Source organism: Gasterosteus aculeatus, chromosome 18 (assembly GCF_964276395.1).
Source record: "Gasterosteus aculeatus chromosome 18, fGasAcu3.hap1.1, whole genome shotgun sequence".
Lineage (NCBI taxonomy): Eukaryota > Metazoa > Chordata > Actinopteri > Perciformes > Gasterosteidae > Gasterosteus > Gasterosteus aculeatus.
In genome coordinates, this window is record NC_135706.1 from 3,987,243 (window position 1) to 4,005,105 (window position 17,863).

A 17,863-nucleotide genomic window follows, 5' to 3' on the forward strand; every position below is an offset into this window, starting at 1 on the left:
ATAATGTCTTTAACATCTTCAACAACTACAACTTCGACTGTCAAAAATGGTCAACGCTGGGGGCAGTATCGCTTCCATTGTCTACGTGCACCAGGCAGAAGACGTTTCTGAAGTTGAACGGAGCGTGGGAGAGACGAAATAAGCGAGAACGAGACTTTCAACAGTCTGGGAATATTTCATCAGCAAACCAAACCAGACAGGACATCTGCAAAACAGAGCTGGCGTTTCACAGCAGCACTGCGGCAACGCACAAACATTTTAATACGAGTCTGTCCTGAAGAGAGGCTTATGCACCCTTCAGATGGCAAGAGTCTTGACAGAGAGCATCATTAACATGCTTGTCACTTACATGATTGCTATGAGTGCTTGAGTTACTTTCAAAAGCACATTTGCACTTTAATGTTGTATTTCTAATTAATGTATTTATTCCAATGATTACATTTGTATTGACTTTGTGTTACTAAAATACATTTGAAGTTTACATTCCAACATTTCAAGTCATTATTTTAATTTGCTATGGGAAATAATTGTTAGATTAGTCAATTAATCAAAAAAACTGTGAATAGATTAATCAATTAGGAAAATAATTGTTAGTTGCAGTCTTATCCAGCACTGAGGGAGAAAGCAGTGGACGGACAGTCCTGCTCAAGGCGTGAAGATTCATGTCTCCACAGGGTCCTTTACATTATGTTATCAGGCGCTTCTAATAACAAGCCTGATGAAATACCTAAAAACTGACCGTTTGAGATTCAGTCTGGTTCATAAACCACATACAGAAACAACACTGGCACACCAAGAGATGCTTTTCACCACATTTAACTTAAAGCCCAGTCGCTAAATGTTAGCTGTAGGTGAATGGCATTCTCAAAAGGTTCAGAGCCAGAGGCCTATCGTCATCAAACTAAGGCAGGAAGTGGCATGGTATCAGCAATAGCTTTAAACATTGTTTAAAAAATAGTTAGCCCTCTGCAACACAGTAACAGAAACCAAATGTTTTAATTGACCGTTACTGGTGTCGGCTAATCAACTTTAGGCTTGTTTGCAACCTCTAATGTTATATTGTTGCCTCATAGGACTTTACTGTTGCCATGTTCACCCATCTAAATCATTACACCAAAATAAGAGCCTGTTCCTCATGTAACTGACTCGCCCTTTAACTCCAGCAAAACACTGTACATTTTCAATGCTTTTTTCCCCTAAGGGCTTTCCAGCAAAATCTCATGTGGTTATCAACGTGTCCGACTGGGTTTTGGCACCCAGGAAATGTTTACAGAAGCAACAAGGCGGCAAATGAGGCCTCAAAAAAAATTGAATGTCTGGTTGACAAGGGGACAAGTAAGTGCTGCTGCTGCTGCAGCTCTCTCCACCGCTGGCAGAGCATCGAGTGACAAGTACAAACACAGCCGCCCAGGCCCGGCAGCTCACGCTCCCTTCCTGCTGGCGACTCTCACGTTCCTGGCACCAGACTCTGAAGAGAACACCCTTAGTCCGAGATGGGCCCACGATAGCGGGTGAGAGGCTCTTTGTCCAACGTCCCCCTCGGCGGCACTTTTTCTTTCTTGTGGGGAATATCTACCAATGTGATCGCACCCAATCCACCCAGGTGGCAGCTTTCTAAAAGCGACCAAATTGAATGAAAAACCTTATTGGCAAACGCTGACGCACAAACATGTCAGAACGCCGCACTGAACTACTTGCACTGACTTTGACGACAGGGAAACGCGGTGTTACATTTGTAAGGATCAAGTGCATAACAAATAAAAAGGGGCCCTGTTTACGCAAGTCTGGCCGTCTTCTGGCACAGATGAAGTCGGCCTAATGGTTTGCGCTCGTTGACACTGGCGCTTTTAAAAGGAACCTCAGCGGCAGACACAACAGACGGCTTATATACGACTCTGATAAATTAGTCCGTCCTCAGAGAGGCGGGTTGAGGTTTTACAGAAAGAAAAGGAAAAGAAGTCTAACATTCTAGCCAGCTCCTACAAGCATCTGTAATGTTCCTTCCTGCGGTGAAGCATTGTGATTGAGTGAGGGTGGGTGTAGGAGGGGGGGGTGTAGGAGGGGGCGACGCGCAGCAGTCAGCAATTTTACACGGAGGGGGGGGAGAGGAGTCGGTTCATTGGGAGGAGCGGGAAAGACTTAATCAAATGCTCCTGTGACTTTGGTGTCTCAATCACAGCACGCACACACACTGGCCCCGAGAAATAAACAGGCTCCTTATCTTAAGCACACACACGCACATGAATGTACACAAGAAGAGAAGACAAAAAGCTATCTGGGTTTTTCTAAGAACTGTGTTTATTCCTCTCCCCCTCTCCACTCTGAGCTTCTTAACATTCTTGAATCGCGTCCAGGTTCTCATGCGCTTTGGCAGTGTCATGACACTTCGGGGTGAGGGACAGAGAAGGAGTGGGGCGGCGAGGGGGCAGTGAGTTACCGTTCATGCCTGACATCCTGGCCAAAATAGAAAATAATTATTATCCTTGTTTGGGAGATGGCGGTTTCTTTTTTAGTTAGTCTGGCCCCTTGGCTGACTGACCGGATCCCGCATTTTAATTTCAGTGAGGCTTTCCAAGCTTTCGATGTATTTGCTGGTTAAATAAAGTCAAATATGGGGAACAACGCTATGATAAAGAGTTGCAACCTCCAAAGTAAGACCCCACAGCTGTCACCCAGCTGTAGCATAGACCCGAGAACGGTTAGGGGGGGGTTAAGCAAAAGCATCCAAAAAAGTGTTGCAAGTGTCACTACTCAAAAATCCAATCAAGGTCACAACCCTTATTACGACTGAGCGTGGAGAACTCTACAGTCCGAACAGGACAAGGATATTGACCCCACCCCAACCCACCCCACCCCAGCCATGTCTCAATAATTGTGTGTGGGAAACTTGGGAGATTCTCTTTGATTTTTAACAGACCACCAGAGCCGTAGTGCGAATGACTGGTGTGGCCCTTTCTGTCTCCACAGTTCTAGCATGATGATTCCTGTCAACCCGCCCCCCCCCCCCTCGCTACTCTCCCGTCCAGCCTGATTATGTGTTAAATCCGCCCGCGTGTGGGGATGGATGTGGAAAGAATGCGTGAGGGAAGGGGCCGCGGAGACCCGGAGGGAGCGACCTGGAGATAACGCCCCATTAGAGTGATAAAAGAGGCACCGCGACGAGAGCGGCCGACAGGTCCGACGCGCGGTCCCCCCCCCCCCTTCTCCTCCACCGCTGCTGATGAATGCCAGGTGGAGCTGGTCAAGAATGAAGGAAACGGTTTATTTTCTTGTTTAACTTTTTTTATTAATCCTTAATCGTAGCGGAAATGTCTTTATGAATATAAATATCAACTCAGGAATGAATACACAGGCGTCACGATCCTGTGTTTTATTGGAGTATGTTTGCGTCTTACTAATTGAGCTGAACAAGTCTGTTTGAAATGTTCCCGTACCACAATCTTTTGGTGTTCCGGCCTTTTCGGATGCCATCGGAGCCATATCTGTGTCTAGCGTCAGGACAAATCTAGGCTGACGCTGCCGAGGGAGCTCATGTTTGTGCTCCTTGGCGGATGGCGATCTGCCCATGCTCAAATATTCCAGTGCTGAAAAGCTGAGCCGATGCGGAAGTATCTTTATTTTTTTCTTCATCATGGTCCCGTGTGGAGTAAAATAGACCAGGGTGGGCTTACTGTGATTGACAGGTTGCTACCTGCTATGTTGCTGTCATTGGTTCCACAAAGCCAAGACGATGGAATCCAACATGTCGATGGACAAAAACACCCAACAGGCAGTAACACGTACCAGTGGGTGACGTGATGGTGACTTCTTTCACTCTATATGCTCCGGTGCAACATGTGGATGGCGCCTATAACTTTCTATTAAGCTGCGATCCATTGTTAATGTTGTCATAGGCGTTCTCTGTGATCTATTTCAAAACACCCTGTGTACCGCTGAATGTTCAGACAACCATGAAACGCTGTTTAAAAAACAACTTCTGCTTCATGTTTTTTTTTTTTTTTTTACTTCAAGGGCATGCAATTAGAGACCGTGACCAAGCGTTGCGACTATAAAGAGAGGGATGTTCAACGCTCAACGCAGAGCTTATTCCTCATGCGATAATGCAGCTCGGGGGTCGAGTGTGTGTGTGTGTGTGTGTGTGTGTGTGTGTGTGTGTGTGTGTGTGTGTGTGTGTGCTGCTCTGATTAGATTTGACTTATGTTCTTTGCCTCCTATACATGGTAGGTCTGGGTGTGGATGTTCATCAGGCTCTGATCACTGGCATTTTATGCAGGCTGAACTATGGCTGCTTCATTTTTTTCGTGGACTGAAGCCAGTGGTGTTTTCCCCTACAATGTAAGCGGCAGTACATCCTGTGAGTAATTTCAGGGCAACACAGGCAGGCAGACCTGGGATGGAGGGGGGAGGGGGAGGGGGGGCAAACACAACAACTCGTAGCCTAGTGTATTTCTGCTCCTTGAAAAGCCAACGGACACCTCAATTGATCTCGTCTTGCGGTGGATGTGTGGACTTTAGTAGCTGCAGAGGTTGGAGGAGGAATCAAGTGGACCTGGAAGGAAGACGTGCGTTATTTATTGAGCTGCAGTGCCGGCTGACATTTATCTTTTGTAGCTCTGTACCGTCTAAATAGCGTTCAGAGGATTCTGATATCACACTTGATATCTTGTTTTTGATTTGTCTGATCACAGGAGCATCAAAGTAAGCAGGGGAAGACATTTCTTTTGAGTGTTTTCTGCAACCTCATTGCAGAGTTCCAAATCCCACTTCGTTCTTTTTTATTCAATAAAAACACTCTCGGCAGCTGTTGTTTCTTTTTGCCAGCATGCTAATCTCCCACCTCAATCAGATTTTTTTTTTTCATGGGGCAGACATTCTTTCAATGTCAAACCCCCTTCCGAAAAATCAAGTTCATTTCAAACAAGCAACGCGTCCCGGGAGGCGGGCGCCGTAGGAAGAAGGCGACCTAAAAGGGCCCAGTAAGTCAGTTTGAAACGGTTCAGCATCTGATGTCATAGTGTGCTGGATCCTGCCTCCACCCCACGCATACTTGGAATGACTCTGTCTGGCTGCTGCTACACTCCACACATACAGACAACCGGCCCATTCATCCGAGGTACCTGTGCTTAGCGGGAGATAAGTAGCTTTCCATGAGAAACAAAGAGAGAAGATTAGCATTCCCTCAGACTATGTTGGAGGGCATGCAGCTTTGCCCCTCTGAGCAGGGAACACAGAAAGAAGTGCCTGCTTGGTTGTTCGCATTAAAGATCAAAGCCAGACACTTGATTATGTTTTATTCCAAAGTGGAGATAATGCTGCCACGTTAGTGAAGGTACTGCCACTGACTCGACAGAGTCTCTCTACAGAGTTTAAGCTTAAATTTCTTTCAAATTACCCTCAAAGTGAAAGAAGATACTACACAGAGTGATGCAGTATTGTGTCACTGACCTTTATGCTATTTTAAGGTCTTTGACTACATGTCACGCAGCAGTTTTATACGGACTCTACCTCCACCTTATTGACATTTTATGTGAATGTTCCAGAAAACCAATAAAGGTGTTCAATGGTGTTCATAAATCTCTGTCTGGAGACAGAAATCCCAGCAAGAAATAAATCATGTCTTAAACACTACTACATGGACACCTGCCCTAACATGTTTTTAAAAAGGTTTGTTTTGTTAGTGGGTGAAACAACTAAATAAAGAGTAAGGCTGGGAATAACTTAACCTCAGGAAATACCAATATATATATATATATATATATATATATATATATATATATATATATATATATATACTGAGAATATATAATATATATATAATTATATTATATATATTATATATATAATTATATTATATATAATATATATTATTTCTTTTTTCAGTAACGTCTTGAAATAGCGGGACACAGGCTTTTGTGTTTTCATGTGGACTGCCAGAATAATGCCAGTTATTTCCCATTTCATTTTGAGGATACATTCAAGACCATCAAGCAAAGCTTTGAGTAAAATATAAGGATGAAAGACTATCTCACAAAACACAGCTGCTTGTGCTGCGTTGGAGTCTGCGCAACTCTCTGCAACTTCAGTTGCTGTCAACAACACCTGTTTTCTCTCTTTCACCTTTGCTGCTAATTTACTGTGAGGATTTGGCGGTGGACAATGAAGGGCATTTTGAGACGAAACCCCCCTTTACATCTGTGAATTTACTACTCACTCCGTCTGAGCGGAAGCCACATGGAAGATCTGCACCCAAAGACCTCCGACGAGGACCCGCACCTTTCAGCCATCAGCGGCGTGAGCTCTTTGAAATGGAATCTCATTGAAGTGGAAAATGTCCCTACCTAATCATCTTTTTTTTAGTTCATTTAACTCGCATAGAAACAGGAAAGGGTAGGGGGGGGGGCTTAAGGCCCATGTCTTATGGGTATCTTTACTGGATAAGGTGGTCAGCTCAACAAAAAAAGGGAGTTGTGCTAGAAGATGGGGAAGACATTGCATTCAGGGGATGAAAGCAGGTCCTCCAAAGGTCTGAGCGATCCAAAGCCCCCTGCAGCCAAAGCCAAATCGCCACTGAAAATATCCCCAGTCAGCAACTGAGCATTAAGTCTGAATGGTGCCAATGCCTTCCATCCCACACTGACCCCACCCAGCCTAATCCACCCCCCGCCCTCGGAGAACTGTGACTGAGAGGAATGGAACAATGTCGTACTAGCTGCTCGTCACCGCTGTGGTCAGGCCTCCCCTGACACACAAAGATGGGCTTTTTGGGGACCGAACAAGTGATCAAATGTCCTTGAAGTCAATGGCCGTTGATTATATATGCTACCCTCTTGGTTGAATGCACTTATTGTAAGTCACTTTGGATAAAAGCATCGGCTAAATGAAGATATCAGGGCTTTTAAAATGGACAAGGCATCAATCCATGCGATTTAGTCGGCTGGGATTAATGCAATAAAATATTTTATACTATACTATATTATATACTTCCGGTGTTCCGGATTGTTGACCCCAAAAACAAAACCGCCGACAGTGGCAGTAATTGAAGTTGGGGAGGGTTTTTGCATTGGAGGTAAAACAAACAGAAGTGCGACATACAGTGGAGAGCTGTGCAGAGTAATTCCTCCACGTGTCAAACAGAAGAGGGATGAGTGGCAAAAGAAGCACTTTACACACTGCTAGGCTAAGCTAGCTGCTAGGCTACTTCCATCTCAACATCTACCCTGGGACGCACACAGTCTGCAGAGGACTATCCAGGTGTCCCTAAAAGACTGTGGTTTGGAAAACGTCCTGGCTAAATGTTGGGTGATTGTTGCCACTTCAAACACAGACGTCAAATGATGGAGAGTTGAGAGCACAGCAAAGTGCACAAGCACAGCACAAACAGACGCTGGTTGAACATGTTTTTCTGCCATGGAGATGATCACGTGTGTAGTGTTTGTGTTTAAATTACAATAACTGCTTTCTAAATTGATTATTCTTTACTTGCCAGATTTAGTCTTTAGTAGAAAAACAAACTTAATAATGATTAATTGCGATTAATGAATTTCAAAATGTGCTATTAATTAGTTAATTTTTACGTAACAGTACGTGTTAAGTCTCGCTTCCTATGCTCTTGATATCTGTGAAAAAAAAGGTACTTTATATGTTATCGATTCAGCTTTTAAAGTAAGATTGAAGCCCAGGATTCTGAGGCCTCCCAGAGGAGCCGCTCCACCAACAACCAGGGGCCCTTATCCGCTGCCACCTCCTATGTGGCTGGGCCCCGGTCACATATCACTTTCACCCTCATGCCACAGGGACGCAACACGGAACACCGAAGACATTGTCTTCTGACAAGGAGTTTGCCTGTTTCTGCTTGCATTGCCACTCAATCAGTCAGCGGAAAGGCAATTACCAAAAACAGACATCTGTGCCACAGTTTGGATAGCTAAAAAAAAGAAAAGTAAAAAAAAAGGCCAAAAGCTTTGAATTGCAAGAGGTATTGAGGTGCAGATCGATGGAGATGTCTGAACCTGTTAGTGCAAGAGGAGATGAGGGCCGCCGCACCGTGGGGAGGGCTCTTTTGTCATGCAGGGAGAGAGGAGGGGGTCGAGTTTGGGGAGGTGACTCTTCTGGCTATCAGGGGTCAACTGCTGCGATCATCCATCTTCCTTCTTGACAGTGTCCTGTCAGCCGAGGCGCTCATGTTACTAAACACAACGGGCAGGCCTCCATTGTGGCGCTGCATTGGTCTGCATCCATGTGTAAATGAAGTTAATATTCACTGACCTCCTGCATAGCCACATGTGGACCCCTGTGTCACCTTGGAAATAACACTATCTGACGAAAAGTCACTGGGGTCTCTCTTTTTTTGGAGGGAGGGGGGGTGAAGTTGCTCACCAGCATAGCTGATAATATGCCCTTTGTTTGTGTGAGAATGAGAACTGTTTACTTGGATTCTGTCTATTCATTGGACGGAGCGAAGCGCATCAAATTTGGACTGGCAGGTCAGATTCCAAGACCTGGATACTGATTAGTCATCACTCCGTTTTTTGAAATAGCAGATGGCACAATTTGCCCCTGAAAAAGACTTTTTGCACAGAGAAATAACGTCAAACTCGACACACATGCACATTCTCCCTAGGTAATAACAAAATAATCCACCTAGCCCTTCATTCATGTAACAATGTTTGCAACATGTTGAGAGCATATAACTAACCATTTCAAATGTGTAAAGCTTGGATTTGACTAAATCATGTTCCTATCTTACAGAATTTGTAAACTCTGACCGACAAGCTAATTGTAGTCATTTTGAATTGGACTTCTGAAGTCTGAATATAACAATACATGGCATGGCACGGTACAAGGTAATAATGAGTTACATTATCCACTTTTCGTACAATGTATGTATATTTAAAGTTATAAAACGATTGTTCAATAAAAATGACTTTGATCACTTTTGATGATTTTTGATGACATCGCTTGTTGCATCTACATAAGACACCAACATTTTAGCCAACATGTCAGTATTTGTGTTTTCAGTTATTTGTAATATTATGCTATTTTATTATCACTGAAAATGGTCTTAAAATTATAACAATATAGTTCATCACAACTTTAAGCTAAGTAACAAAAGCTTTGTTGTATCTGGAAAATGTACCCATTGCGATTCCTTTTTGATGCGTTTCTATGGGAGCAGTTGGAGCAAATTATTAGTAATGATGGTATTTGGTCTTTGTTTCATGTGAATGTAACTTTGAGACAAATATTTACCCAGCCAAATGATTTTGTGAATTTTTTAGGCTTCCAAAATGAGCCATTTTGACAGGGAGGCCCGATCCCTGCTGGCACCACCTCAAGCTAGTGTATCCCGGGAAACAACTTCTGCTTGCCTTTCATTAAAAAAGGGGGCAAACAATGTGAAAATAAAAAAAAATATGGGTTTATTACAGCACAATAAAATATTTTTCAGACATTCTGCCATCTTGTGAGGAGAGTACTATGGTCTAGTTTCCGTAATGAGAAGGCATCCCAGTAGTGCACAGGGATAAGAAGTATTTTCTGGTCATGAAGACAAGTCTAAATTCTGTTGTCTGTAAAGCAACTTCAGCTAAAATCTAACAACCTTTTAGTTGGCATTATTTTTTTTGTTGGAACCATTGTTCCCATTGGTGCAGAAACTTGCTTTGAAATCACTACGTGCGGTTATTCGGTGGACAGGACAAAGAAAAAGCACAGAGACATTGTATTTCTGGGGCAATGTGTGGAATCAGTACTAGGGTAAGGACAGCTTTTTTGATAATGGGGGCAGCAATAAAGTAGCTGCTTAGGAATGATGACAAAATACAGACAAATTAATGAACTGAGAGAGCTGTCACAATTTTCATAACAGGGTAATTGAAGGCAAAATAATTAAGGATAACAACGTTGTCACAGTATGTGCAGGAAAGTCCATCTTTTACTTTTATTGTTTTTGTCTTTTTATAAAATTAACTCAAAATCCAAATGTGTGCATGATTAGGTGCTGAAATATTCACGCAATATTCTATATATGTGTATTACTAATATAATAATATGTCATGTATAAATACATCCGACCATCACAACCTCCTCACATTTCTTGGAATTCTGGAAACTTAGTACAAGTACAAGACTCAAATAATTAAATCTGAAAAATCCTCCAAATCTCATGTTACAGAGTCCTCCCCTAAGTGATCAATTTTATTACACCGCCAACTGTATTGGAAGGAGCCTTCCGAGCAGAGAATAGCACATCTGTGGCTCTGACTGGTACCTGCCAGCCCAGGACAACGAGGAAGTAGAAGCCCTGGGCTGTGGAAGAATGCTACTCTTCACAGGAAGCACACACTGGCAGTGACGGGACAAGCTCCCATCCATCGCCAATTTATTTCAATCCTGAGTGATTTAGGTCCATTTGGGCCTCTTGTGGATTCAACTCGCACCTGTCATTTGCATAATTAAGCTCCGGAGCGGTTGTAAAAGACAGCCATTTGGTGTATTAAATTCACACCTTATCAATCAGGGGGAGCGCCAAGATGCATGAGGACCTACTGTCTCTTGGCTTCCTGGCTTCATTTGAAATGCTAAATGCAGCCTTTTCTCCCCTGGCCCGGGACCTGGGACTAGCAGCTTCTTAGCTAAAGTACACGTTAGTTGCCGTGGTCAGACCTTTGACAGCTCCCCCCCTCCCCTCCTTATTGCGTCCCCCGGGGGCTCAAATCATCAATCAGTCCCCTACTAACTTCTGTCCAACTCCCTGACAGTGGAGATGGATGGTGCCAGCGTCTACAGGATGCTGTATCCTCTCATTAATTCTCTTGTTAGCATGCACCGATAGCAGAAAGATAGAGCCTTGTTTTATCTAGTTTTCCACCAAACAGACGCCTCTCGCTTTCTCTGGTCGAGGGTCAACAGTTAATCATTTCCCAGCCACTGGTTACTTAGTGCCACAATGATGTGATGTGTCAAAATCGGACAACATACATTCCCGGGATTGAGCGGGAACAAAGACGCCAATGTCCCCGCACAAGGGCCCTCTCTCTGTCCCAAATGACTCCGTGGCTCCACGGCCGCCAGTGGCCAGTGCTAAACAAGACCATCGGATGAATGGGGGCTATTTTCCCAGCACGCACTGCTCCGCAAAAGGCTGAACCCGTGGCAGGCTGCGGGGACACTTCAACTGGCCTTTTTCAAAACCCATTACACTGATACCAGTGAACGCAGCAGGCGGGGGGAATGGGGTGGGGAGTGACATTTGCTGCCAAAGATTTGCCACACAAAGAGTTAAAGACAGACAGAGGGGTGGGTGTGGGGGGGTGAAAGAAAAGGGGTCCCTCATTGCTGACGGTGATGAATGAGTGGATCACTACACGTTCTTGCGTCCACATGGGGGGGGGGCTCTCAAATGACATGACTGACAGCTCAACTTGCTTCTCTCCACCTGCACTCGCCCCCAGGCGGCATTTCTTTTAGTTGGCGGCCATGTTGTAATCACAGGACATGGCGCACTGCTTGGTTGGATGGTATATCGTCCGAAAATCAATTGCAATACAAAATATTATTGTAATAAGGAAATTTCACTACCACTGTTCTAAACATGATGTAATATCGCAACAATGGAAGAAAAGCCTTCCAAAGGGCAACGGACCTTTCATTCCAAGGATAATCGGACAGTGAAATTGGAATGGGAAAAATATCCTTGTAAAATGGGAGTAATATCCTTAATAAATTAAAGAAATCAAATTAAGCCGAACAACTGGCACAATAAATGAAATTGACTCATACAGCGCAGAGGTATATAACAGTAACTGCTTAACAGACAATATCCTGCCCATCCGTAAGATGGTAAAAATAAGCATTAACACATGATGCAAAATATCAATTGATTGGTTCTAAGTTAGATATAGATAACAAAGAACAACACACAAGAGCCGTAGATGAGAGGACGATTACGTAAAAATTAATATTAAACGATGAGTGAATATACTCCTTATTCTCATCCCCCCCCCCCCCCCCCCCTCCTCCACCTGAAGTTGTAAACCTAGGGAAAACACTGTATACTTATTGTCGCTTTGGAAAACAGCGTCTGCTAAATGACATGTAATATATATTTATAGTATACTTTATAGTATATACTAACAGTAAGTATGCTACTGACAGTTAATATATTGTCAATTTGAAGAAAAAAAAATTGCCTTAGCGAAAGGTGGTCAATTGTTATTTTGTGTGTTTTTTTTAAATGTATCTGTTGAGGCACTATTTAGGCACCGCTATCAGAAAACACCCAAACGATAGAACCCCCCCCCCCCCCCCCCCCTATTGGAATTACGGGCTTTGCATTAACTTTATCAAGCTCCCTTTTTTAAAATCTCAAAATGATTTATCTGTTAAACAAGTTTACACGGTTGCATTGTTACCCCTCTGTGTTTTGGAGCACACTTCGTCTGCTAGAAGCATACTGAGCCCTTTATACTAAAGGTGCAGCCTCACCCTGAGGCACCACTATACAAAGATGTGCTAACACAAGTTGGTCCAAGAGTCCAAATGTCAGGATTTCATTTTTTTTAACAGTCACGGATACTTGGACTGTTTCGTCCAACGGCAATGGCTCTGAATGGCTTTTTGGATTGTGCTCGGGGAAACTACTGAACGGACGATTTAACCTCAGTGGAGCCGCTGGAAGAAGTGCTGATGCTGCACCGTGATTCTCATTTTATATAGATTAGCTACCCCTTAATGCAAAAATGCCTCTCCTGCCTCGGTGGAGATGAAGCTCATAAAAAGGTGCATTGTCAAGACTGGAATGTGATCCTCGCGCAGACTTTAAACAACCTGAGGGCCGGTCTGTCGCACTGCCGTCTATCTCTTGGTATTTGTTTTAGATGACACGCAAGCAGATTGATTAACAGGGAAACAGTCCACAGTTCGCAGGGCTCTCCGCATCAATACACGATGAGGAGCGGTGGCTAGGATGCCTTTGCAGTCGGAGCTGTTGTTTGTTCTCCCGGTGCATGCAAAACCGTGTGCTTTCTGCCCATTGAGGTGCGCAACTGTATTTTCCATCCATACATATTAAAATTACACCAAAATATAGAATTAGCTCCTTGCGGTTGAACCAGGGAGAGTCTGGCTAACATCGCAGACGATGCGAGGCGGGCCGCGTTGCTCTATATTACATGACCTAATACATTTCATTAACGCACATCCCTCGGTAGGGTCCCTAATGGATGACAGTGTGGCATAAAAGCTCGTCTGCTAGGGACACTAATTTGTTCTTAGACACATTCCATTCAATTATTGCTGGCTGCTGCTCCTCATAAGCTGCTTAGATCGAGGTTGCCCAGCAGAAGAACAAATAAAAGCTTGGCTGACAGGGCAGGCCACTTAAGTTGTGTGACCCCAACTCAACCCCCTTCTTAATCCACATTGATTTTTATCTTTCAAGTCAGGTGCCCGCTGGAAACAACCCTTTGAGTGACAGTGAGCACGTTATTGTTAATTGTAGCGGCACGATAAGGCACCGCAACAAGGCAGGAGTGAGCTGCGGCAAAGGCTGTGTTTGCCCTCCCCGTTATGCTTCTTCATAAATATCCCCGAGGCCTTAAATGCCAAAGAGTGGACGGCTATTTGTTTTGCCTCTTTGTCCTAAGTCGTTTCGTTCCGGGGGTGGAACAATACGGAATAACATTGGCCGTATTTCTTCTAGACCTGTTTGATTGTCCTTGTTCCTTATCAGCGAGGAAGACATCAGAGACGTCGGGCTAAACTTGAGTTGTTGCTTAATCCCAGTGTCAACACTATCACGGCAATAACGAGCCTCGCCATCAATTAGCACCTCTGTTATTACACTGTTAGGCCTCAGTATTTTTTTCTCAATATCTTTACTGCTGTCAAATCAGCTGCTAAAATCTCATTTGCCAACAAAACTATGGAGCCAAATTGCCATTCACATGCTTTGCCTAATTATATCTCAAATATTCTTCAATCCAAGGCCGCCACTGACACATTTCTAAAAGCTAAGTTGACACAAAACAACTAAGATAAAGAAATAAAATTATTACTGAATAAAATTTTTAAAAAAGAGGTACTCACGTTCACACGCGTCTCCTTTCTGGTGAAATCCAGCCTTGCATATACATTTCCCAATGGGCACGAGCCACTCCCCTTCGGCGCTGCAGTGCATCTTGGGAGAGTTGTCGGCCTCCTCCTCAGCGTCGTTCACGCACACCCCTTCCACCTCCACCAGCGAGGAGAACTCCGACCCCGTCACAGTGTCGGGGAATGTGGCCAAGTTCTCGATGATGGACCAGCACTTCTTGTAATATACCTTGACCGAGACCAGGGCGATGCACGCCCCCACGTCCTGGAAGGCCAGGTAGAAGCCCCGCCTGGTCAGGGGGCCGATGATGCGCACCTCCGTGTTCAGCTTCATTTTTCGCTCGCCCAGGTCGCCCTGGGTGAAGCTCTCGTCCGCGGCGATCGTGTCGATCTTCACATACTGGTTCTCCCGCAGGCTCCGGCCCACCTCCGAATCCGTTTCCTGGTAATACAGATTGAACGTCTCCTTGCAAGTGCCCACCACACCAGGCAGGCTGTTACAATCCCTCAAAGTGAACTTCAGTTCCACAAAAATTCTCTGGGCATTGCCCTTCTCTATCCAGTTAGTCCGAAGCCAGTTGTTCTGATTGGGCTCCATGACTTGGCACACCTGGTATGTGCGAATGGGCGTGTAGTTCTCATCCAAACCGCTGATCTCTTCCCACTGGAAAACAAGCAGACGGTGTTGAATTAACGCATCCACTTGAGGAGATTGCCAGAGAGATGTGAAAGACCCTAATGACTGGCAATCGAAATGAAGGTATCTACTTAGATATGACTGTGGCGATGGTATAAGCAATATAGTAATTTCAGACTTTTTCTTTTCTACTGTGCAGTAAACGGCCGTGAATAAAGGGGCATTAGCCCGTTATCGCGATAAAATCCCTGACGAAAGCCCGAGCTGATGTGTATCTGCTCCTGTTCACATTACTTTATAAGTTTCATACATCAGACAAGCACATCGGACATGGGTTGCCCAAGGCCCTTTGTCCTCCGAATGTCAAAAGGCCGGGGGAACATTCTTTAAATTTGGAAGTATCTACCATTGGTCCTTATGTCTCTTCCAAAACGCACTCCTAAATATTATTATTCCTGTCACAGATGTGAGACATCGGAGAGGGAGCTGGAAGAAGAAAAAGGCAAAGATACGGAGCGCACCAGTGTGTTGCAGACATTCCGCGGACTTACCCCATTGGGAGGATAGGAGATCCACTCCAGGTCTGTCTGCTGTGCCTTGGAGTCCAGCAGAATCACTAGTGACAGAGAAGCAAGAGGCAGGTGGTTAAATCTCCCCGAACACCAGGACTGCGTATTACTGACAGGCCACACATCGATACCTATACCCCGTGACCTAATTCCTAACAGCAGCAGCTAAAGCTAGAATATATATATATATATATATATATATATATATATATATATATATATATATATATATATATATATATATGTATATGTATACGCACACACACACACACACACACACACTTGGATATATATGCAATGCAGCACACAGGTCCTCGTGCCTGCGGGGGGAACTTTTTGAGAGACAAATGAAGACACTGACAGTGCGCTAGGAGAGGATATAAGGAGCCTTAAAAATCCCCACACGCGCATTGGAACGTGCCGGAAATCATTGCGCGTAATATTTAAGCCTATTTCTTTTTTTCTAAGCATTCATTTATTACAACCCATTCCTGGGAATGGAAGTTGTGGCGTTAAGGTCAAAGCTGATGCCGCAGCTGCTTTATTTCATCCCGACGCGTACACGGCACGCGCGCTTCAACTACGGAACATGTCCAGCTGAAAAGAATTCTCCGATGCGCCTGTGTCCTGTTCCGGAAGCGTTTGGCAGAGTTGCGGCAACCACGGCGGGTTCTTTTATTCTCACCAAAACATTAAGTTGTTTAATGTTTAATATCAGCAGCTAGTTAAAATTGTGCGAGGGGGGGAAGCGGCCAGGACGCATGGGCGAACATACAATAATATGTGCATATACATTATGCGTTTACAGGACGCTGAGATGGAGGTATGCTTAAATCTCGCATTCTAAGCTTTGTGCGCCGGGGAGCTAATTGATATCCGCCACAACATCCTCAGCGCGCACGGTAAGCACGCCGTAGGTCTCTAGGAGAGAAAATCCATACCTGTCCTTGTGATTTTCTGTCTTTACGCACGCAATAATTAAGATTAATTTCATCACAATCCCAGCGATGATGTTATACATCTATTTTCTTATGTTCATTTTTTTTATAGCTTTGGCTGATCAGTTTGGATTGTCTGGTTGCAGATTACGGATCCGCATCCCACCTTCCCTCCCCCCGGCAAGACACAGACAGTTAAGAGCCGAGGCCACTTTGAGGAGGAAATAACCGTCCAGAAAACTGCGTCCAGTTTGGGAAAGCCCACTCACTCCCCGGGAGGACGAGCTTGGCTCGGGCGCTGATTTTAGCCTGCACACTTTTGTCGTAATGGATCCTTAATCTATAACGAGTTGTAGCGATAACGCTGAAGTAAAATATAATAAACACAATGTTTTTTTGAAACAGCAGGTCCCGCGTCTATTATCGTGTTTGTTGCCGTGCGTAACAGCCCCGAGAGGTCGCTCGGCGAACCGACCCGGGAACGTGGCGCTGTCATCCCCCGCACATCCCGGCCTCGTCCGACGGCGCCGGGTTTAAAACAAAAAAAATGAAAAGCGACATCCAGATATTCGTTAAAGCGTCGGCGTTGGTATTCAAAGGGGATATATGTATAAAAACAAAGGGAGCCCCCCTTGGTGAATTGTGGAAACCTCCGTGTCTTCACGGAGGTCTTTCCACCGACGCGACGGGGATGAGAAGAGAGTCCAAACTTTGGGAACTTACCTTCCTTCGCGTTCTGTGCTTCTCCGCTGTCTACATGACAGCACAAATAAAGACAAAATATAATCCACAGACACGGGGTGGACCAGGAGAGCATGGTGCTGCCGCGGATTTCTTTCTCCTTTTTTTCTCCTCTTTTTATTAATCTAGACCGTAACTCTCTGTGCCACCGCGTCGCGTGCTTCCCATTGACGACACTGAAACCGGCTGTATGTACAACAGCCTGCTGCTGCCCTCTCAAATAGCGCCCGCTGCCGCTGGGAGGAGACTGTGGCCGCGGCGGTGTCCGTCAACGAGACGGGCGGCGCGCTCCTCCAATGGGGGAGCGGAGAGTGAAAGCGGTCGGGGAGACTGGGGAGCCAATGGGCGCAAGGAGGTAGATCTTTTCTTTTCCAAGGGGGCGGGGAGTTGGTTGCGTGCATGGCGGAAGAAATGTCACAACTTCGTTCGGATATATTTTTGGTACGGTTGTTCTTAACACGCATACGCACGCACACCCACACTCCTTTAGAAGCGTATAACCAGAGCATTGTGGGAAGGCTAGAATACCGCCTATGATGCACAATGAGCCCCCACAGTGCACAAAGTTTGTTTAATTGTAGTTAAATGTTCATCTTGTTCATGCTTTTGGTCCTTTTTAAGAAAACAATTTCACACAAAAATGTTACCCATTTAAGGCGTTATGGTTATTTTTTCTATTTTCTTTCTTACTAGTACTGACACAATCAAAGCCCACCTCTTCTTGATTCATATGACATTTAATCACATATTCAAGACTTTTTTTTTCCTAGTAGAAGAACAGTGGCTAGGAAGAGGAGGAGGAGGAGGAGGGGAGCTGACCAACCTGTCACCGAGGCAAACCAGAAGGGCTCATCAGAGACCGTAGACCTCCCCCGAGGCCTTCA

General features: G+C 44.8%; 1 protein-coding gene across 8 annotated transcripts in view; it reads right to left on the minus strand.

The window, feature by feature from the left end:
- epha7 (eph receptor A7) overlaps positions 1-17,277 on the minus strand; it is a 75,650-nt gene extending 58,373 nt beyond the window's left edge. For all 8 annotated transcript variants that reach the window (XM_078093991.1, XM_078093987.1, XM_078093990.1 and 5 more), the window contains exons 1-3: positions 16,962-17,277; positions 15,283-15,347; positions 14,089-14,758 (exon numbers count right to left, since the gene is read on the minus strand). In XM_078093991.1, coding sequence (XP_077950117.1) covers positions 14,089-14,758; positions 15,283-15,347; positions 16,962-17,055 — 829 coding nt within the window. In that variant the 5' untranslated portion in view covers positions 17,056-17,277. The remainder of the gene's footprint in view (positions 1-14,088; positions 14,759-15,282; positions 15,348-16,961) is intronic.
- Between the last annotated feature and the right edge of the window lie 586 nt (positions 17,278-17,863).